The following is a 23,682-nucleotide window of genomic DNA, read 5'->3' as shown; positions in this document are numbered from 1 at the left end:
TTTTTAGGTTTTTTTTTTTTTTTAAAAAAAAGAGAGAGGGAGAAGAAAAACTCAAATATTTTGTGTTAGATGAGATTAAAAAATCTTTTAGGTAAAGATTGAAAAATTAGTTCATCTATGGATTCTGTTTGCAGTTTGTGGACTATTTTGTTGGCTTAGATTTTTATAAAATAATAAAGAAAATAAAGACGTAAAATCTGAAAAACTGGCCATATAATCATTATCGCTCATAATTAAAAAACAAACACACAAGCCAACCACAAAAACCTGTAAGCCAACCAAAAAAACCCACACTTTACTGTGGTAATAGCATTTACTGCAAATAGAAGAGTTTTATTATCTGTATAAATATGCTTTTCGAAGTGAAGTGTAAGGAAGTAAGAATTTATTCCAGGTAACTCATGTTACATGACCTTTGAAATGAACATAACCTACTTCACACACTATGTGTAGTTCACAGGCATATTTTAAATTGTTTTATGGGGCAGCGGCTTCTGACAGTGTCTTCCGTGATGAGGATATAAGTTTTCTTCTCGTTAAACACTAGTGCTTTTCTCCCAAAGCTGCTCAGTTTTGCTGCCCTCAGTTCAACGTCCACAAACGCAGGCCCTGGCCCTGCGTCGTGGTGTGTTCGTGAAGGTGGCATGGGTTTGCCACGTCTAAGTGCCCTTCCCTCTTTTGGCACAGAATTTTTCACCTGTTTTTAAGACTATCAAGATCTGGAAGAGCCAACCTCCATTCCCCTCCTCTCCATTTCTCCAGCAACTGATATTTTTATTCTTCCCTTAAGATCTGCGTCTCAGACTGCCCCTCTCCTTCCTCTCTTCTGCTGTGCCAGGCACCCCACACCACAACTGACCCCCATGGAGCCACTGTCCATCCCGTGGGCATGACCCGCCTCCTCCGGGGACCTAAATCTGCTCGGCTTCACTCCGCGAAGGGCTCGGCGTGGGTTCTGCCATGATACTGCCTGGATTTTGGCCAAGATAGTTGATGGCAATTGTAATGCTGTGTGCAGGTGCCTTAATACTGGTTTGGTAGGATGATCCAGTGGTCTGAATTGAAGCTCTGGCTCTCCTTTGGTACCTTTATTCACTTATATAGTACAGTATTCACTCCTGTATTAATTTACATTTCCTATTATATCTCTAACAGGAACTCCCTAACCAGTCGTTACTTCATCCATATGTTAAATGTTCATTTTACAGCTATTAGTAGAACCCTACATTCTGCCCACGCTATAAATTATTGTAAAGGTTATTTTTGCACATTTTCCCTGTTTTCCTGTCTCCTCTGTAGAATGTCACCAGTGTGTTCACTAGGCCTTTGATGGACTAAATACACCCAGATCATTAGACAAATACCCATTTCCTATCAATCAATGTTATTTTCATACTCATTGTTTCATCAGAATGTTTTTAAGCCTTCTGAGCATTGCTTTAGCCTGCCATGTATACAGCTTACTACAGTTTTCTCAGAAAAATAATCTCCTATTTTGCAGGGTGATTGGTTTTCATACAAGTACTGAAATGCTGCTTTTTAGATAAATTTTCCCACTACGTCTGATACTTCCAATCGCTTCTCTCGATAGGTTCTCTCAAAGATCACTGCCTTTGACTTCCATGCTTCCATCCTACTGGTTTTGCTTGTACTTTTCTGGCCGTCGCGCTGTTGGTGTTTGTGTGGACTTGTCCTCCATTCTTCTCCGTTAGCATCTCCTGGGATTTCTGTTCATGCTCACTCTATGTCTTTGCTGTAAATCTAGTGTCATCCTTGAACAATCTCATCCATTTACATGGACAGTGAAGTGTCTGCCTAGAGGCAGAAGTTAATTACTGTATTGTGTGTTACACAAATTAGTATTGTGTCTAAGCACCACTCCGCTTTTAGGATGCTATCTGTTGGGAGACATTCCTTGCTTGGTAACAACGGGCAAACTTTCCACTTCAGGCTAAGTGGAACATAACATCTCTGATCAGCGATGTTATGAAAAAGAAAATAAAATGTATTTATATTTAATGTTATGCCCCTGTGCCTGCTAGTCTGTCGCAGGAAGAAAAAGACATAATCTATGTTTTGTTCCCTGCTTTCCTTACAGTGCATTGCAGCGTGTTTGTCTGCTGCCAGCACCCAGGGAGCAGGATTATTATTCTCGTCGTGTGGACATTTTCTTTCCTCTGCTGACTGAAAGCCACAAACTTGTCAAAGAGAAAGTCTGATATATTTGTACCTTTGTCCCTTTAAAATTCATTCACGGCAGGTTGTTACACGTAGTCAACCAGGGAAAAGCGTCTTCCTTTATAAAGAAATTAGGTGTGTTCCCCAAACAGTGTTTCTAACAGCCCATTTCCCATATATTATTCTAGCTCTGGCTGTGGGAATTGCATGCTTGCAGACAGCTGTGGAATGATTATTCATGTTTCGTATCTACAAAGCTGAACGTTTTGTTCCTGTTCAGGAACAGCGTGGAAGACCTAGCCCAAGTTAGCTGGGAAATGACTTACGATTTCACTTGACCTGGAGGATCAGCGACCTTTGGAAGGTTTAGGGCCTCCAGAATCACCAAGTGTAAGAAGCAAAGGACAGGTCATGCTCGTATTGAAGTCAGTGGCATAATTCCTTACCCCTTCAGTAGAATCAATTGTACCACCAGCAACTGAGGGGAAAAAACCCCCTAAACTGCAATAATTTTCTAACCGGGATTGGAACACTTAAACGTTTCTGGTTTTGAGTTGAAGAAAGTTTTACTCCTGTCTTTTATCTGGTCTTCCGTTTTGGTGCTGGTGTAAACATCAGGCTTAATATTTTTTTTCGTTTTATATAGGTACATACTTTCTTTACGTATTTTCCCAAATTATGTCTATTGTAGCGGCTTTTGCAAATGAAACTGAAGAATGCGTGCTGATGCCCTTTACAGGAAGGGAGTTAAGTTTTCTCTCTCTCTCCTTCTGGTCCAATAAACGTTGATTTATAAAATGTGGAGCAGATCCCACAGGACACTAGAATATTCAGTAGCTTGATAAATATGCAGTGATCTAGGATATGGGTTCAAATATTTGCTCGACGTCATGCAAGCAAGCATCATTTAAACTAAGATCTATTCTTTAATGCCCGTTTACCTGTTGGCTTCTCTCTTATTTTATCAAGGTGAGAAAACTGTGCTTGGGCTGCCAAACACATCACCTGGGCAAAGAGAAGAAATCAGGTAAAGACAGAAGATGATAATGTACCCTTAGTAGCTGATCTAATCTGAATATTAAAATATGCATTGTAAAGAGGAAGCTTAGTCTAATTTTTCGCTGGTTAAAAGCTAACTGGCTCTGAGTGCTCCCTCGCATCAGTGAGCGTGGTAAGACTAAGGATTTTGTTTTAAGATATTGTTCTGTGACCTAAGATTAATGGTAACAGTAGAGGTGCTAACGTGTTTGTTTATCAGAAACTGTAAAGAAAAGAAGTGGAAACGTTGCTACATTGGGCCTCACCTTGCTTTGTTACAGGTCAAACGAAAGAGCGTGTCACCCAAGCAAAGCCTGTTCTTGATTAGAAGGTGTACGTAAGATACTCTCTAGATGGTTTACCTGAAATGATATCTTTTTCATACGGACAGATGGGGACACCTTCCTATGCCTGACTTCAACCAGGCATCTACATCTCACCGTGAACTACTCTTTAGAGGTAAAGTTGTGTTGGTTCATGAGCGTTATGTGACAGACGAAGGCCGGGAGGATGTAATTTGTTGCCCCGATCCCCCGTAACTCCTGTGAAGCTCCAAATCAGCACCTGCCAGCACCTGCTGTGTTCCAGGGCCAAATCCATTCACCTGCTCGAGCAAAGACCTTTACCTCCACATAGCAAGTGAAGCTAAGAGGATCCATACAGCCACAGGGAAGCTTTGATTTAGGGTACGGAAGGCTTTTTTATTTAGGCTACGGAAGTTTGTGTGGTTATTTAGCCAAGGAAAAAATTAATCTCAGTAAGGAAAACTGAGTGACAGATGCACCGGGGCTTGCCTTCGCTGACCTCCCATCCCCGGGTGGACACTGACCTCGCTGGAGGTTTGGCTCTGCAGCAGCAAGCGACATTTGTCACAGCCACGGAGAGGGGAGACCAAAGTCCCCCTGGCTTCCTGTAATGTCACCTATGGCTACAGTGCTGTCCTTCCTGGTCAGAGCATCACCAGACTAATTTATCTTTCAGTAATTTCAGTTTTGACTGAAGTCTTTTCTAATGCTTGGGAAAACTGCACTTTTAGAAGACTCTAGTGTCTGAATTTGTGAAAATATTTACTTTATAGCCAGCTATGGTGTGTGGGTTTCAAGTTCTCTGAGTTTTTAAGTTAGCCAGGTGCGGGGATGAGGAGGAGCGAGACCCGGGCACTTGACCCAAGCTGGCCAACAGGATTATTTCATACCATGAATGTCACATTCAATATAAATTAAAAAGTTTTTGGAGGAGTCTCTCTCTCCCTTGATGGCTGCCATCCTGAGAACTTCTTGCCCTGTTGCCAGAGCCCTCAGCCCTTCCCTTCCTCCTGAAGCCGCAGCACTCGCAGTGTCCGACATTTGCTGTCCCTGTCTGGGAGTGCACAGCTTCCTGCGGATAGAATAGGCTAGGTAGAATCCTTGTGTATTTTATACTGGTATTGGGATCAATTATGTTAATTAATTAGTCATATTCTATTAAATCTGTTTTGTTTCCTCGGGTTTCCTTGTTTTTTCCCGATTCCCGTTCCCGGGTTGGGAGGGCTCATTGTGTGATAGAATCAGAGAGTGTTAGGGTTAGAAGGGACCTTAAAGACCATCTAGTTCCAACCCCCCTGCCCTGGGCAGGGACACCCCCCATAGACCAGGCTGCTCCAAGCCCCGTCCAGCCTGGCCTTGAACCCCTCCAGGGATGGGGCAGCCACAGCTTCTCTGGGCAACCCGGGCCGGGGGCTCACCGCCCTCACAGGAAAGAATTTCTTCCTGATATCTCATCTAAATCTCCCCGCTTCCAGTTTAAAACCATTCCCCCTCATCCTATCACTATACTCCCTCATAAGGAGTCCCTCTCCAGCTTTCCTGTAGACTCCCTTTGGGGACTGGAAGGCCACTATAAGGTCTCCCCGGAGCCTTCTCTTCTCCAGGCTGAACAACCCCAGCTCTCTCAGTCTGTACTCACAGCAGAGGGGCTCCAGCCCCCTGATCACCTCTGTGGCCTCTTCTGGACCCGGCACAGCATGCTCTGAACGGCAATAAATCGCGGTGGGTTCCTCAAACCGTAACAAGCACCTACGTTCAAACGGGCGGCGGCGGCCGTTCCCCCTCGTCCCGCGGCGCCGGGGCTCCTGTTTCCGGGGGGCGGCGGGACTCGCTGGGCCAGGCCGCGGCCCCGACGCCGTCGCTTAGCAACGGCTCCCGCCCTCCCGGCCAATCGGCGGCGCGCTCGGTAACGGCCGGCAACCCGGAAGCAGAGGAGGAGGCGGGCGGGACGGGGAGCGGCGCGCGGGGGGGGGGCGGCCGCCCGTTCCCTCCCTCCCTCCCTCCCTCCCGGCGGGGGACACCGAGCGGCGCCGCCGCGCAGCGCGGCCGCTGTGGCACCCAAGCACCCACCACACCCGCCCGCCCCGGCGTCCCGTCCGTAATCCACCCCCGCCCCGTTAACACAACCCAGCCCCCTCCGCCGCCGCGCTCAGGCCCCTCCTGGCCGGTGCGTTCGCCGGGCCCGGTCCGTCGTCGGCGGGCGAAGAGGGAGGGTGCTCTGCTGAGCGGCGTCTGGCGGAGCCAACAGGCGGCGGGGAGGGGGGCGGGCGCTGCGGGGGTGTCGGGTTAGAGCGAGGCGTGACCCAGCTGACGGGCGCCGTGCGGAGCCGGGCGGCGGGCGCGGAGCCGGCGGGGGAGCAGCGGTAGACGGTTGGCGGCGGCGGCGGCGCACGGCGTCGGTAGCGGTCGGCTCTGGCGCGGCGTCTCCTCCACCCCCTCGTGAGCCTGGGGAACCTGCAGCTCAAAGCCGCCGCCAGCCACACCACCATGTACCCCGGCAACAAGCGGAAAAAGCTCTGGCGGGAGGAGAAAGGTATTGCCGCCCTTCCCCGGCCCGGGCCCGGGCCCGCTTCTCCCGCCTTTACCTCAGCCTCACCTGTGGGGGGGAGCGGGGGCGGTCCTGTCCCCTCGCAGCCGCCGCCGCCCGGGGCTGAGGTGACGGGGGGTGTGCGGGGTGTGCTCCGTGTTCTCTGTCGTTACCCCCGGGTCTCCCACCTGAAACACCCCCAAAATCCCGCGGACCCGGGGTCGTTCGCCCCCCCCCCCCCCCACCTCGGTTACCGCCGACTTCACCCATGGGGAGAGGGGCCCTGGGCTGAGGGGAGCTGTGGGGTCTGGCGGGCGGGGGGCGTGGGGGGAAACCAGCCCGTCTCCTGAGGGCTTCCTACACCCCCCCTCAACCCCCCCCCCTCCGCCCCAAGTCACCTTGTGTAAGTCTTTCAGGCCGAAAAGTTAGGCACACGCCGTCAAAAACGTGCTTTTCCTTCTTGTGTGTGTTTTCCAGGGGAAACGATGGTTTGTCGGTATGGCTTGAGTTTGGCTAATAGCGTGTGATCAGCCGGGGGGAAATGTTTTGGGGTATGGGCCCCTCTCCCCTCCCCCCCCCCCCCCCAAATATTTATTCCTTTTATATTTTTTTAAGGACACCCCCCCACACACCCTGTGTAGTCTCAGTTCATGAAACCCCAACGTCAAGCTCCGGAGCATGGAAACTGTGGGGCCAAGCACTTTATGCAGGGACCTTGCTATTTTGATACTTTATATTGACCGCCTGGGGAGCGATGTGAAAATTAGCAGAGAAGCTCACACAGTGGAAGTATAATGCCTACATCGTCTAGGAGGAAATGCTTCTTCCCGGGTGTGTTTACAAACAACCTAGAAATATATAAGGAGGAGAAGGAGGAAAACAAAAGCAAACCAGCGGATCATATTTTAAGTTTTCTTTCCTGTCTTCCATCACCCCTATGGCTGTGTGTATGTTTCAAGCCAAGGCAGCAGAAGACCGTTTCGAAGGATAGGATTCATCCTTTTTTTTGTCTGTGGCAGAAATCAAATGCACGTTTCTGAGGAAATATTGTTAAAACACAAATAAACTGATCTCTCTGTAGGTTAGTTGCTTCTGGCAAACTCTTCTCAAAGGAAGTGAGTTTTGTTGCGTACTTTTTTTTTTTCTTTCAAAACTATCTTAGAAAGCTTGTTTCTGTAGGTAAGGTGAGGCAACAAATTTCTACCAGGTGTTTTAAGTTTCTGTTTTTAACAGAGAAGATAGAGTTAAATCTTCTCAGGTGTTGCTTATGTGTGATCAACTATAACTGACTTCCCCTGTGCAAGTCCTTAATGTTGCTATGTTATTACCTTCAAAAAAATGCTGTTTCTGAGCTGGGGGCAGGTGGGGAAAGGTTTCTGGTAGGCTCTGGTGAGTGTTCCCGTTATTCCTACTTGACTCTTCCAGCTCTTGTTGCTGTCTGTGCGAATTCATAGCCTGGCACGTGAACTCCAGCCCTTGGTAAGGGTTGTGGAGCGGAGGGGCTGGAGGGTAAGCTGGCAACCTGAGATGCAGGCAAGCTTTCGTTGTCTTAGTCAGCCGTGAGGATGGTGGTCCCCATCAGTATGGTGATGTTACTGAATGCAAACCAGAGCTCACGACTGCTGGTGAGATTTTTTTTTTCCATCCAGGGAATCGTGTTTGTGAGTGCTAGCTGGCCGGAACTCTGTGTCTCTTTGCTGTGTGAGAATGAACAGCATTTGCCAGTCTTCTGCTCCAGTGACTGCTTTCCAGTACCATGCTGATGACGTTTTGAGTGAGGAGGGCAGAAAAAAACGTCCGCGTTCATTGCTGGCATTGCTTTTCAGCTTGTAGCCCTGTGTGACTGTTCTTACCATGTACCTTCTCTTCTAGAGAGGAAAACTATAGAGGCCCAACTTCTTTCCTTCCTACCCCGATTGTACTTTTGAAGTCGAGTCTTCTGTTAGGTCTGCTTTCGCCTTTCCCAGGTACTCCTGAACCCCTGTAAAGCTGTCTGTGCTCCCCAGTTCTGCTCTTTCCATGAAGCTCTGAGTGTAATTGTTCTCAGCCCTTTTATGTTCTGAAGAACTTTTTGAAAAGAAAAAGCACTGATTGCTAAATATTCAGTTCAAACCCACTGACAATACGCTTGCTTTTCTTAATTACTTTCTTGGTAATTAAGGGTTGGTCCACGTTCTCCCAGGGTGGATCTTGCTCGAGGACTGATGGAACAGAGTAGGAGCGGGACTGGAGTTGATTTCGGAGTCTTAAGGCACAGGATTGGTCTGCCTGCAAACTTTCAAGGTGCTTCATAAAGCTACAGGCAGAAAACTGTACTTGCAGCTAAAGCTATTGGAAGTATTTTCCAGGAGGTTTGTGTATAATTAAAACTCAGTTTAAGTTCTTGAGGCCGACTTGCAAGAGTGAAGTTTTATAAAACCTTCCTATAGAGAGGATCTTGTTATATTGACGGCGCAGAACTGGCTCTGTAACCTCTTCAGCAGAAGGCAGTAAAACTTCCTCTGCTTGTCAGTCCCTCAAACCTGACATGCACACACATATGCTCTCTCAGATTTGCCTTTCTGTAGTACTTTCAGCGTGCATGTTAAATAGTTGCTGTTTTGTATGCTTCAAGGTCAAGTAATGGAGTTAAGTGCATATCTGTTGTGCATAATGGCGATCCTAATCACGTTAGTTTTACTTTTGTGTTTGTAAATATACAATTAAGATACAGAGCCTGAATAATGGGAGAGAAATGTTTTTGTCAATTGAAGAAACTGGTAATACTGTCAAAAAATATCAAAATAAACGTAGTTTGATGAGGGAGTCTGTTTTTAAAAACTGCCTTTGGTTATTAGAGTGCGCTGATTGTGGCCTGTGTAATTAAGAAACTTTATTTTGTAAATAAAACGCAATGAGAGTGATAATATTTCTCTTTTTTTCCCCAAGGATTGATCTATTTTTTTTTTTTTCAAGGATTGATCTGAGAAGCAGTTTCCATGTTCAGTTTGCTGACTGCTCCTTCAACTTCAGATGAAAATATTCTTTTCGTGTCCATCTAGTCCTCTATGCCGAAGGCAAATAATATGGGTCTAGACCCTCCCCTACACCTCTAAAAACTCTTGAATCATCAGAGCATTTATTGCTGATTAACATGTCAAGAAAAACTATTAGTAATAGTAGTACAGTGCCACTGGTAAAAACAGATGCAGGAATTTGCATAGCCTGTGGGTGTCACGATGTGCTCTACAGTTGTTTTTGTCCTGTTTCCCCCCCACCCCCAAATTTTGGAAGGGGAAAAGCTCTGCATCTTGTGCTAGCTAATACTAAGCATTGCTGAGGTGGGGAGGGAGAAGAGGACGTGCCTGCAAAAATCAGATACAGGGTCTTGCTGAAGTGCCGGGGTTGTTTGCAGCGCTGGGTCATTGGGATGTTTTTTTTTCTTATCTTAGAACTTAGTCCATTTATAGCAAGGTCTGAAGAAGAGTGAATTTGGCAGTAGCCGTCATAATTGTACAATCTTTGAAGCTTTACTTTTCACTAAATGTCTGAAAAAAGACACGGTGACTTTCTCGGGAGAAAACAGCCATCCATATGTGTCGTGGTGTGGTAACCGAGTGTGTCATATTAATGCTCAAAGAAAAATCTCTAAAGCTTAACCCCTGCTGCTCACTTTAAACCCAGGTTCTGTTTCACAGCATTTAAAAACCAGCAGATGCAGTTCATGCTGGTCCTGGGCTGCTTTTCAGGAACATGTTTAGCTGCTGGATGGCAGTGGGCTTTCCTAGTGCTTGGGATTATGTTCAACCAGAGTTTGACAAACTTACTTATATTGCTTACTCTTCCATAGATATCCTAGTATTTTCTACAGCTACTGATTGATTTTTATTTTTTTTTTTTGGCCCAAAATGGGATTAAATGCTGCTGGATGTGTCTAAAGCAGATGACATCAGTTTTCTCAGGCTGAAAATTACATGGTTTGCAGAGCAAAAAAAACCCAACCAAACAAAAATGCCTTTCTTGTCACCTCAGCCATCTAGAAAGTGACAGATCATTTGCATTAGTTCTAATTTCTTTTGTAAGGTAGTAGCACTCTGTTCATTTTGGGTCATGTCCCCTGCCTTTACTTGCTGGCATTGATAAGCCTGTTTCAGTAAAAATGTTTCAATTTTGATCTTCCTAACTTTTTTTAAATTTTGGTTTACAGATGCAGAACCGGAAGAATAGATTTCAATACCTGAAAACTCTCTATAAATCAACAATTCCCTACTTAAACTTGCTGTTAGTTCTCTGATCCTTGAATTAAAGTGGCAGGAAGAAGCAGCACAGTAGCGATGGGGGGGGAAGTAGTCTGGACAGTTGAGTGAGCAGTGAAAAGGCATTTTTGCTGAACTGGGATATCCAGAAATAGGCGCATGCAGTTGTTTAGATGTGCTGTGTTTAGCTTCTGTTACTTGTAACTCATTGAATCACTTGCGCTTGGTTCTGTCAAATGGATTTTAATTGCAGCGGGGACACTGAATTGGTTGCTACTTGGCCAATGTACAAGAATATATGAAAGCTTGCAAAACCTTATTTATTTCTCTTTTCCCCTAAACAGAGCGTTTGCTGAAGATGACCTTGGAAGAAAGACGCAAAGAGTACTTAAGGGATTACGTTGCCTTGAAAACTATTCCAACATGGATGGAAGACTTAAAAAGTAAGAGCGAAAGTGATGGTAAGTAAAACAGGAGAATCTTTTTAAATGTAGACCATGCTGTTTGCTCAATCTGAAGCTACTTTTAGGAAGGCCAAGACTTAGAACCCATGTTGTTACTAACGGCGGCAGCCTAATATGGGGACAAGGCACTTCAGGAGCAGGGAGGAAACCTCAACAAAGTTCCTTAAAGCCTCACTGGTGTCCACTAATTCTGCAAGTATCCCCAGACAGAGTCATTGTAATACTGATACCCTTAAGTGTGTAAAATAGCTGTTCTCTGCATGAGTGTTGTTTTCCAGATGCTCCAGCAGTCAGCCATGCCTAATGAACTTTGGCTTTGAAACTTAAGGAGCACAGCGGTATGGGGAATCTGGGCAAAATAGCGTTGTTCTTGTAGGTAGCTGAAAAGCAGAGGGGAATTGCACAAGTTTGTGTTTCCTGAAAATCCAGAAATGGGAGAAGATTGGGTTTGAAGCCTCTCTTACTTATTTGTGGTCCTGCCTGCTTTCTTGGGCTGAGGAACATGAGCCTGTCCTGGATTAACTCTCCTTCTCTTAGCGTGTGCAGTGTTATCATGGTTATGATAACCAGTAGAGTTCTCTAAATACATGCAGTAGAGGCTGACCAAAAATGAGAATCCAATTCACTTACATAGAGAGTTCTGTATGTAATTCCGCGACAGTGTCTTGTTCTTTGTATAGTTCTCTCTCATCCACACAAATATGTGGAAGAAGAGGGACTCTTTCTGAGCTGGTTTCCCCCTCCTTTTTTCTTTCTATGTTTTGTTATCTTACTTGGTTGAAGCTTGTGTGTTTTGGAGGGGGATTTGGCTCTGAGACCTAAAGTGTTTCCTGCTTCTGCACATATAGGACTAGTTTTCTGACACTTTTGTTACCATTAAGAGCAAATACTGGCCTGTGTGAACAGGTGTGTAGAGTAATTTTGTGGCTGCAGGTGAATGTGGTCTTTATGATAATACTCCAGGTGAGATGAGGCCTCAAACTGATCAGATGTTTTAATAAAATGGGAAAGCTGTAACACTTTTTAGTACAATCTGTAGGAGCTGACAGATTTGCAGATGCCATTGTCATAAACAACTAACGCTATCATCTACTCCTAAAAGCATCTTTAATGACTCTTGAAGAGAAAATCCATCCGAAGTTGCTGAGCTCTTCAATACTGATCAGTAGTTGTAGTATGACAGTACACGTAGACCTCTTTCTCCCATTAGAGTAGGTCTGTTGTAGCTTACAACATCCAGGAGCCTATCCATCTGAAAAACAAAGGCTGCATAAAAATAAAAAATATTAGTGGGCTTCTCAAAAGTTAATTTTGGAGGCCTGTGGTAGATGGGGATATGCAGTATATTGTGGTTTAACTGGGGGATACTTCATCCATTCTAGCCTAAACTATGGTTTTTATTCTAACTGCTCTCAGTCTGTACAACGTGCTAAAATTCACAGATCTTGTATTAGTTGGACTGCTGAACGTGACAAGGTGTGGATTTACGTTGTGATTGCTGTTACACTTCACATAAGCAAAATGTCAGTGTCTAATACGCGGGTATTGAATCATGGCAGCGGTGAATTTATTTTCTTGTAGCTGCTCCTGCGTTCTTTCTGTTAGTTCCTAGTACACTGTAAAAAATGCTGGAAGGCAAAAGTTGTGCTGAAACACTTCTCTGCTACTTGAAGCTTTTGTTATACTGTACATTCAGGAGAAAATATCCATAGTCACTTGTTTTCTTTGATGTATTTGTTGTAAATAAGCCATGTGGAATAGTGAACTTCTAGAAGGTTAGACTGCTGAAATGCTTCCACATTTCTACTATCAGTACAATTAAAACAAATATATATTAATGTGATGAAATATAATATATTAGTGTGACTATTACTGCATCTGTTTCAAACGTTAATTCCCTTAAACGTTAACCCCACTCTGACGGTATCAAGACAGTGAGTAAGGACTGTCTTTCTGAGCTGAAATACTGGAAAAATTAGAATTTAAGTAGTCTTGCTAATGAGAACAACTGCTCCGTATACTGGGAGGTTTGAAGCTGGGGGGTGGAACGGACAGAATTCTTCGTATGTTTGACAAGCCAAAACAGTAGTTGATGGGAAATGTGGAAAAAGTTCTTTACCATTTACTTCCAACACTGTATACAGTGAAAAAAATGACAGATTGATTAGTAAAGTGTGGAGTGCCTGCTCAGGAAGAGTGATGAGGGGAAATCAAGAAAGGAACCAAGAACAAATAAAGTGAGGCAGGTGCAATCAATCAGTCACTGGAGTAAGAAGCTGTAGGAGAAGGGGAGAGCATCTGGGCTGGCAGTAGTCCCTGTAGATACTCAACTGGAGATTAAGGAGATGAAGTACTGCGCAAATTTTTGTACTGTCTGTTAGGAAAAATTGTGTGAACACTACAAAAGCTTTATGGCACCCGTTTTTAAATGCAAATGACACGTTGGATGGGGTCTAAGGATATTCCAGTTAGGCACACGTTTTTGTTATATGGGACTTAAAGGGAAGATTATTGAAAAGTCTGTCTGTGGAACTGCTGAAACTGAAATGACCCAAAAGGTTCATGTTGGAAAGGCACCAGCCTGACCTCCTTATACCTCTGTGTGCTCTTTATTGACCAGTTTGGAGAGTATACTTTGGTTTGTGGAAGGAAGTGCTTCTTCCTCACCCCTCCTCCTCCACCCCTTGGTGTGAAGCTGTGTTCAGAATTAATTCTGACGAAAACTGGTAAAGCTTATAATAAGTTGATGTTAAGGTAAATTTTGGCAAGGCTGGAAGCCTTTATAACACAGGGATGTTTAACAACGTAAAGGCTTCTGAGGAGTGGAATTTGGGAATTCTGAATGGCAGCTGACAAGGGCTTTGTCTTTTTTTTTTTATAGCAGCAAAGGTGTTTGAAAACATTTGGAAGTTGAAAGCAGCTGTGTATAGTTTTTTGTCTTTGACTTGCTCTTCTGTGACTTAAACAAAAACCTAAGATTTTTGCAGGTCTCCTCATATGGATATGACTAGCCGTAAGAAATCAAGTTGGTGCATGTTTTGGTGTGGAATTTGGTCAATTTTCTCATACGCTTTGATTTGGGGGTAAGGGGGTGTGCAGTGTGGAATGCAGGGACTAAGCCCGGTGCCCACTGCTCTGAACTGAGGGAAGCAAGCTGAGGTGGGTACGTGCGCTTCCAGAAGGACTATGTTGCCAACAGCCCTGGGTTTTGGTGTGATGCTTGCTGGGCTGCACAAGTGGGCCTCAGAGATCAAGTACCATAACGCTGTCCCTTTTCCTTTCACTGCTGCTGTTGACAAATGGTCGTCTTTAATGTCAGAGGAGATGGTAGGAAGGGAAAAAAAATTCTTGTTCTTGAAGTAGTTCTGTAAATGTAAGTTTTCTTAGTTTTAACTGCACTTGTTAAGGAAATGAGTAGCTGGCCACTTCAGAAATGAAGAATAAGCCTGTCATATGGGGCTGGATAGTACATATATACTGTAATCCATCGTTCCTCCCACTTCTTATCCTTCAGATACACCAAAGGCAAGCACATCTCATCTGTTATGTACTTTGAAGTAGAGTTCCTTCCTGACAACATGCAAATAATGGACTTGTTTTCTGAAGCTCGGAGTTTTGTATACCTTTATTTCAGTGCTCTTTATTATATACCACTTTATGCTAGGCACTCATGCTGTACAGCAATGGTAGCTTATCTTTTGTGATGCTTGGTGAATAAAATGCCACCATGTAGATGAATAACTAGAGTGTTTTTTGAAGTTAAATACGCATATTAGCTTTTTCTTGGGTACACAGTTATTCCCAAAGATGTCTTTACTTTTCAATGGGGAAAAGGCAGAGATAACTTCAGAAAACTTTTTCTTGAAAGCTTTTTTTGAAAAATCAGGGTGTCGGGAGTTCTGTTACTGAGTTTTGTGTAGCAAAATGTTGTGTTGCATTACTGAGATAATTCAGAAAATGGAATAAATTCTGTAGTTTAACTCATGGCAGCTGACAGTCCTGCTGACTCTCACAGCCTCTGGGATTTATTAGTATAGCAGCAGTGCCAAGAAAACAGCAAATTCAGGTGATGGTTTAAAGATCTTTTCTAATGGTAAGAACTATTTTTGATTGGATGAAGTTAAAAAGGAAGGACATGGTGATTTTTTTTTTTTAATTTTTGTTTACAATTAAATGGCATGAAAGGTCTGCGGTCTTTTTCTTAAGCAAGTCTTGAAGTATGTTTAGATGTTTTGTTGGCCTCTGGATTGTCTTAATCTGCCATATTTTTAGAAAATTATGTAGTTCAAACTGTATTCAAGTTAATCTACTTTAACACTGAAGGGTTTATGTATAATAGTAAGGTTTGGATTTAATAAAAGCATCTTTGTACTATGAATCTGTAGCTTTCTAAATATTAACAGTGAGTTGACACAAAATTATAGAGACAAAGCATCTAGATGAGCCACTCAAAAGGCTTCATTGCTGAAAAGAAAAATGTGCGGTAATACTGAGCTCCATTGACCAGCATTTCTTGAGACGGTTAACTAACCACAAGCAATATTGGGCTCTTCAGAGCATCTCTGTGTGGCCCCATTTGATGTGAGTATCTGTCCTGCGGGAACCAGGAATCAAGGTGATGATCATCAAACAGCCTTTGGAAAGTAATGCCATTACTAAGCTGCAGTGAAATTCAGCCAGACATTTACAAGTGAGAAATAGCATCTCTCTAAACCACTCGTTACTTTCAGAGAGTTATACAGGAAAAAGAAATTATGTTCTAGTAGACCATTAATATCATCAAAAGTTGCCCGGCAATCAACAAGTTCAGTCTGTAACAGCTACGCGAAACCAGTATGCTTCAAGACCATCCCCCACCAAAAAACAAGTCCATCAGCTTGCGTTATCTTTTTTTCTTATAGTGACTTTAGCAACTGTCTTTAGAACAGATTTCTAGCTGAGTGACAAGGATGAAAGTAAATTGAGACATCTTAGCTCAATGTGATGCTTGCTATCTGTCTGTCAAAGAAAATGGCGCTTTTGCTACTGAAACTGTTTGGTTAAGTTCACACTACGGCAGTTTTTCTATTGAGTTCACATACAAAACCACAACAACTTGCAGGCCACAGTTCAGGATCTCCTCCAACTAGCTGTGGTCTTGAACGTGAGTTCCGGCTTCACTTAAACTCAGTGCTGCACTTGGTTTTGTCCTTACTTTTCATATGTTGGAGTGCCGCTCTGTTACTCATGCTAAACACTCTATCACAAAGTCTCCTGAAGACTAGCGTGTTCGGGTTAGAAAGCTGTGTCATTTAGATGCATGTGGAGATCACTGCTTATTAATTGCTGTGTATAATAGCTTGGGGGAGCTCCACTAGAAGATTAACATCTGTGGCTTCATGAATTGTGTGAAGATTGTGGTAATGAAGTATTTTGACTACTTAGGAAATGATGCACTTTTTACGGAAGGGGCTATAAATCTGCTTGCTGATTTTGATTGTCTTTGTTATGCATATATTAAGGAAGCAACAAAGGCATTGGAGTGGTGACAACAGCAAACCATGTTTGCAGCATATTAGCCTGTTCTGAAGGTGTCCAGGAGTCTCTGTGCCCATGGCATAACATGGAGTGACCTTAAGGCTGAAGTGGTTCATGTTTGGCTGCAATGGATATTAAAGGCTGGCAGAGAAACAGGGAGTAACCGGAGCCCTGTGTGCTCTGCTGCTCCCAGGCTCTTGGCTGCCCTTTTGGGGATCTGTCCTGAACAGACACAGAGCTGCAGAGTGGTAAAAATCCAGCCATGTGGTCTACTGACCGCACACACCTTTCTGTCTTCCTGAACTCCCACCTCAGATATTCTTTTTCCAAAGATAGCCTTGCACAGCGCAGAGATGGCAAAAACTCTTCAGGTGCAAACTTACTTGAGTGTAAACTGAGAAATAACCTGGGGAGCAGGGTTTAGTTTGTTTTGAGAGGCAAGTATTCCTATCTAGTTAGTGATATCCTTGATACAAGTGGATAAAGCAGTCCGTTTACTATGGTGGGGGGGGGGGGAAAAACTGCAGCAAACAAGAAGAACCAATATGTATTCAATTGACCTTGTAATTCCCTGGTGAGCTGCATGCATATAACCTTTATAGGATGGATTAGCTGTCAAAGAAATGATGCTTGGCTTACAGTTTTCTTTAAGATGTTTTGGGGAAAAACAAAAAATTCTTGCTTTCAGCAAGTGTGAGAGATGATTATTAAAAAAGCAAAAAATCAGCTCTGTTTATATAGATTAAGAACACATAATCCAGTGTGGCAAATCCTCTCTCTAAGAAAGTAAATCACTTGTCTTTGATGTAATTAAGACGATGACTTCTTCTTAAGCTGCTATTCCATGATTTTTTTTTTTTTTTAACAAGTTAACTTCCACACAGCGTTAAGCTTATACAGGTCCTTGATAGAATTAGGATTTTGTGGTCCTTTTGCATGCAGCTGAGAGAATGCTTTTATCTCCAGTGTCAGCCAGCTCCTCAAGGGGCAAGAGTGAACTGTAGGAACGGATGCTGCTCTCAACAGTAAACTAGTATCTTTATTGAAGCTCTGAAAGCTCTCCGTGTGTTTTAGAGAGTCGTAGTGGGTGGAGATCCAAAGGGAAGTTAAGCACATCTTTGCCAGAAAGAGTATTTCTAATGTTTAAGTGCTGATGACATGAGTCTTTGACCAGATTAATAACTTCCAAGCTTCTGTCCCCCGCAATATGAGGAGCAATCCTTTTTTTGTAGCTACTGAACGTCACTGTGCACTGAAGTTTTGTACTTCCTTAGGGACCTCTGTACTACCCAGAGTTAGAAAGTCCAGATGATGCAGTGTGCCGTCAGCGGGTGGGCTTGTTCAGGTTGTGAGGAAGGATGGCTTTTGCAGCAGTGATGCTGTGTGTAAGTCGGTATGTGCCGTTCCTCAGGAATTGCTGAGAAAAGCGTAGGGTTTCTCAAGTTCCAGCCTGGAGTGTTTCAGTGGCTGACTTGTCTCATGTTCAAGACTACTAAGGAAAAGAAGAGGAATAGTAACATTTTGAGTGAGGTAGTTTAATATATGCAGAGAAAAGTAATAGGTTATAGGTCTTGGTTTCCAGTAATTTGTGTTTATGTATATGTCTATCTTTTTTTCCTTTTATTACTTTTTCCCCTCCCCTTTTTTGTGTATAAAGGATGAGCTCCTTTTGAGCATGGGGGATTGCAAGATCAAATAAGCAAAACAATTCTTTGCTCTACAAAGACAGTTTCAGTAAGTCGTCTAGTTTTGCTCAGTACGGTAGCTTGGCTAAAGCCATAACCCATAATTTATGATGGATTGTGGCATATGTCCTCACAGTCTTTTGCAGACAGATGTGAGCCAGCCTGACTAGAAGCTGTGATTAGGTTGAGGCCAAGATCAAGCTGTTAAATTGTACCCTTGTCATGGCTTACTAGTGTAGATCTGTTGCCCTGCCAACTGGCTACATGACTTTTGGATATCTTCAAGCGTAGGTGGACAAAGCTGATGTCCTCCTGCAGAAGACCGTGAGCCTATTTTGATAAGACTGCAAGAGAGTGGTATGGCTTGTCTTAATTCACTGTAGCTTAGAGGTGACAGACATTTATGAAGGTGCTGAACTATTGCTTCAAGTGGGATTTGCTGCCTGGGGCTAGTAATAATTAGTGATCACACAGGACAGGCCTGTCAGCTGCTGTTGTCTGGATGTGGGAGGCTCGCATCGAGTCTGAAAATTAACCACCACGTAAGGATACTGGTTTAACTCCCTTGATAAGGTAGAGGGATCACTGATGTTGGATCATATTAACCAACTTTCATGCACAGCTGCATTTGCTTCATGCACAATTAAACACTTGATTACACATGTGTTAAGAACCCAATCACTGGAAATCAGAGAAGCTTGGTTTCCCTTTTTTGGTTCACTAGAGCCAAACTGCTCACCATGTAGAAATGTCTCTAACAAACCAACTAATGTCCGAAAAAGATGTTGTAGCACTTCCTATGTGAAGTGATATGTGTCTCTCTCTGTGAGAGGCCATCTAGCTGATGTGCCATTGGAAAATCCAGCTGACAGAGAATTCCTCAGCCCTGTAGGAAGTGCAGCATACAGACATGTCTTTTACAGTGCACAGAAAATTCTCTTCTGTGCTGGAGAGAAAGCTTAACAATCTGGTTTAAATACGAACATCTATTTTGCACAGCTTTAAAAACCTTTGAAATTGCGATTTCATGTGTGGCTCCATTACATTAAGAAATATTTCTTATTTAAATGGGGGGGAAGCATAGTGTTTGTGCACAGAAAAGGTACGGAGACTTGCAGCTGTTGTGTGTTGACTTGACATGTTTGCAGAAGTGTGTGTCACAAGGGCCTTTACCAAAGTTTCCAGATGTTTTTTGTGGACAGGATGCTATAGAACGTATACTTTTGCAAAATTAAACCTTGTGCTGGTATAGCCAATATGTTTATTTCTGAAAGTGGAAGTAGTTCTCTACATGCACCTTTGCACTAATAGCATCTTTAGGAGTTCATGATCAGACACAGAGTTAGAAAAGACTGCCGTATAGTTTACCAAAAGGATCCTGTCCAAAAGACTATCCGTATCTATAATGCAGATAGGAAGAAAGTGTAGAAGTGGTTGCACATCTGTCTTGCTTTAAAACATTTACCTGCCTTGTCCTGCACTTTGCTTTTTCACAGAGGCGTGTTTTATGCAGACATGGGCCTTTTTGATTGCTTCTTTGGTACTGATGGTTAGTCTGTAAAGGCGGTGTAAGTCACTTGTTTGCTGCACGAATAGGACTTGTAGTTGAAGCTCAGCATGCATTGGTTTCATCCCTGTATGCTTAATGTCACTTTTTTCTGCATGAATAAGATATTCTTTTGAAAAAGACACTGCTGTTATACAAACATATTATGTGTTGCAGTGCTGTCCTTTTGTGGGAATACTTAATGAATCTGCACCAACTGAAAGCAAACCCCAGATTTTATGTAACTATTACTGAGGGTATGGATCAGTTATATTTAAAGAAAAAGTAGAGTTCCATGTTGTTGTGTTGTTGTTTTCTTTTTTTCCCCTTTCTTCTTTGCTACCATATTTCTTACAGGAGAAGATTTGTAAGTGTATTGCGAATAACTAAATCCAGCCAGGATAGGCAGTGCTCACCAACAGATGCCTATATTATCTTAAGGGCTTTGAGGTTTGGCGTGTCTTTTATTTCCAGGTAAACGTGCAGAGGAAGATAGAGCTAAACCTTTCTCCTATCTGCTGGTGACTTTGTAACACTTCCTATTTTTCGAGTCCTTAAAGTAAGCAAGCCTGACGTGCAACACTGATGGGTCTTGGTAGAGTCCTCTTCAAATATTGAAGATTTTCTTCTGTACCTTGCTGTTTGGATTGAAGCCTTATTGTTTCTTGTGGTAGCAAATTACATATGGTATCTTGGGGAGTAGGGAAGGGGAAAGGCTGCAAGGTAAGTGCTACCCAAGCCTAATGTCTTCATGCAGAAAACGTTATCTTTTGTGCTTGCATAGAAACTTACCTACCTGTCCCCTGGTACTGGAAGACTGGAGTTCCTGCTCCCATCTGGTAAGCAGTTGTAGCTGTATCTAACGCAGAGATGTTCTTGAATAACAATGCCATGAGCTATTTGCCGACAGTTTTGCAGAAGTTTCATAGCTTGCTGGTAGTAACTTTTTATTTCCAAGCTATGTAGTAAGTACTACAAAAGGCTGGTAATGCTCAAGTAGAGAAGCTGTTGCTTAGCAATGGTGTAGAAAATTCAAAAAGCAGAGAACGTAGAGTAGAGTAAAAATTGTCTGACTGCTTAGTAAGCTAATGAATGAAAGCTAATGAATTTGCGGTTTTGCACTATAAACTTACTTTAATTTTGCTTGATGCTGTATGTGCTGTTCACACGTATTAGAAATGAGTTTTCACTTCTTGGTAGATAAAACAGATGCTGCAGAAGACCAAACACCTTCCCCTCCCCGCCCCCCCCCCGCTAGTTTCTACAGCTGGGTGAAGGAATACTGTGCTACGGGTAGTGTAAGTCTTGGATGAAGGCTCATAGTTATTCCAGGAGGCACTGGATTGATCTGAACACACCAGGAATAGTTGTATGAATGCTGAGATATTACCAAGACACAACTCTTGCAGTGAAGGTGATCCACTCTGTTTTTGAAGGAATCTAGCGAAGTAGCATCGCCTGTAGTCTTCTAGCTTAATAGAAAAGTATCAACGTATTTCTGTGAGGCAATGAACAGTGGTCTAAAAGAGTGTAATATATTTTTGTCTCAATTTTTGAACTTGTATTGTTAATTATAAGCTCTCTGTGGTAGAGGGAGGTTATAAAGTATTGAATTGGAGATGATGTGGTTTAGTTCTTGCCTCCGTGTGACCTTCGTTGACCATTTAACATACTTTAGTGCAACTCATGCTGCCATTCTGGAATGGCAATACCAATTCTTGGTATCCCTCAGAGTGAGGTACTGATAATCAGGCTTGGGCAAGAACTTAGTAAATATGCTGTCCAACAGCTGCTGCTTTTTTTTTTTTTATTCCAATATATTATCACAAAGTTTTGAATACCTCTGAAGGCTCACTTCAAAAAAAAAAAAAAAAACACCCACAACAAAACAACCAACCAAAAAAACCCAACAACCAAACAAGACAGTGATTGAATGAGTTTCTTCAAATACACAAAGCACAGCTCCTTCTGGGCTAGAGCTAAGCCAGCAGCCGTTCCTATGCACCCTAAATCATGAAATCTCAAACCAGCAGAAGCAAGCGTAGCAACCGTAGCAGCTGGATGCTGACTCTCCGAGTAAACACACAAATACCCTAGGGCCTCAGCCTACTTAATGTTGTGTCTTTGCTGTCACTGTGCATGCCACTGAAGTGAGAAGACTTTGATTTATGAATTGACAATTGCGTGTCCCTGCAGACCAGGTTGCATGACAAATAAGAACTGAGAATGTATTCCTTTTCTTGTTCTCCTTGTTTGTTGTTACTGCTTTCTCAAACTTTGGTCTTTGGTACTTTTGCACTCCATACCAAGTCTTCTCTCATTTTACAAAAACTTCAGAAAAAGGGCAAGCTTCTCAATTCTCTCTCCTTCTGCTCCCAGATTTAAAGGGGTTTTTTGCCTCTCTGTTTTGTTTTTGGGGGACATACAGAGCTGTGTGGGATAGACTGAGGAAAAGGTTGGAACACTTGTAAGGACTAGGCAAGACCTTCGTAACACAAGAATAACTGCATTTTGCATAAGCGTTCTGTGGGCTGTTAGGACCGACTGGGTATTTTCTATCAATTCTCATGGTATACCGCTATTTCTCTCTTTAACATGTAACAGAGTCTTGAATGGCTCCAATTCAGTCATGTGGCTGAAAAGTAGAAGCTCATATTTACAACCCTTTTTGTGGGCTGCTGATTGCCATATCACTGCATTTAACTTAAACTGAGTGATTTAGTTCTGGGCTTCTTGCAGTAGCTTTAGAGGGTTGTGTTACAGCACTGTTGAACTCAATTATGTTGTGGTTCGTTGGATGCTAACCAGTGGATGTCAAGTGATGCTCGCGCCCTCCACTGGGGGTATTTCGTACCTCTGAAAAACCTTGAATGGGAGATACTGTGACCGCCTGACCTGGAAGATGGGACAGAGTGCTCACTCAGCAAATTTGTGACAACAACTTTTTGTACAAAAGTTGGAAGTGTAGTTGGTGCGCCAGATGAGCCACAAAGATGATTAAGGGACTGGAGCATCTCTTCTGCAAGGAGAGGCTGAGAGCGCTGGGGTTTAGTCTGAAGAAAAGATGCCCAGAGAGGACCTGATCAATGTTTACAAACATATGTTGGGAGGGTGTAAAGAAGATGGCTCCAGACTCTTCTCAGTGGTACACAGTGACAGGGCAAGAGGCAATGAGCACATGTTGAAAGAGGAAATTCTATCTGGGCATAAGCAAACAAAACCACACAGTTACTGCGAGGGTGGCTGAACACTGGAACCGCGTTACTTGTGTGGAATCTCTGTCTTTGGAGACAGTAAAAATCCAACTGGGATGGGGTCCTGGGCAACTTGTTCTGGGTGACCTTGCTTTGAGTGCGGAGGTTGGACTTGATGATCTCTAGAGGGTCCCACCCAACCTCATCCATTCTGTGATTCATGGTGTCTGTATGCCTGGTAAGCTTTGTACTTGGCTGTAGTTCTTGGTTAATCCAATTATGCCAGTTTGTAATTAGCTGAAACAGAGCATATTGGCAGAGTGTGTAGCCAGGGAGAAGGTGTTGGTGTTCATCCTCAAGTGCCTTTGACTTGTGTGATGTGCTGCATTTTTGGCTAGGTAGAAAGTGATTTGTTGGCAACAGATGTTTCTTCCTTGTGCTCAGGTTCTGATCTCGTTTAAGTCCAAGAAGTGATAGAGCAAATCTGTACTACAAATCTGAAGTACTAGAGTGCATCTGTGAATGCTTTCCCCCCTGGTGATGGAACATATGGAAATAATGCTTATCTTGATTTAGATAAGCAATTGCCTTTCCTGTACAATCATCCACAGTTAGTAGGAGTAAAAGCAGGCACGTAATGTAACAGATTTTACAAGCTGTCTTTTCTAACCCTCTGTAAGCCTATGCAGAAACAAATGGAATGGAAAGCTGTGTTAAATGCGAGGGTAGTAATTGCTAATAGTTTGTCATTTTTAAACTGTACAAGACGCTTGTGAAAACAAAGCATTAAGGAAAAAAAAAAGCACTGAAGGGAAGAGTGCACAGAATATGTAGCAGAATAGTTGCTGTAGCTTTCTCTGCGGTCAGATGCACTCTTAAAGTTCGCTCAAATCCTTTGTTTTTTCAGCAGCCCAAGAAAAGTGGAGCAGTGTCCCGATCCAGCCTTTGTTGAGGATTCTCCTAGGAGAGGAAGGGCTGGCTCTTGTCTGGCAT

The 23,682-nt window shown here is 43.3% G+C and overlaps 1 protein-coding gene across 6 annotated transcripts in view; it reads left to right on the top strand.

The window, feature by feature from the left end:
- The first annotated feature begins 5,471 nt into the window (after positions 1-5,471).
- MACROD2 (mono-ADP ribosylhydrolase 2) overlaps positions 5,472-23,682 on the top strand; it is an 890,626-nt gene continuing 872,415 nt past the window's right edge. For 2 of the 6 annotated variants that reach the window (XM_074578437.1, XM_074578435.1), the window contains exons 1-2: positions 5,780-6,054; positions 10,628-10,744. In XM_074578437.1, the coding sequence (XP_074434538.1) occupies positions 6,009-6,054; positions 10,628-10,744 (163 nt within the window). In that variant the 5' untranslated portion in view covers positions 5,780-6,008. Of the gene's footprint in view, positions 6,055-10,627; positions 10,745-23,682 lie in introns of all 6 variants that reach the window. The other 4 variants (XM_074578434.1, XM_074578438.1, XM_074578436.1 and 1 more) reach the window with 4 other exon arrangements.

The sequence above is a fragment of the Larus michahellis genome, chromosome 3, assembly GCF_964199755.1.
Source record: "Larus michahellis chromosome 3, bLarMic1.1, whole genome shotgun sequence".
NCBI classification, from domain to species: domain Eukaryota; kingdom Metazoa; phylum Chordata; class Aves; order Charadriiformes; family Laridae; genus Larus; species Larus michahellis.
The sequence above is the reverse complement of the archived record's forward strand: the minus strand, read 5'-3'. Positions and strand labels throughout refer to the sequence as shown.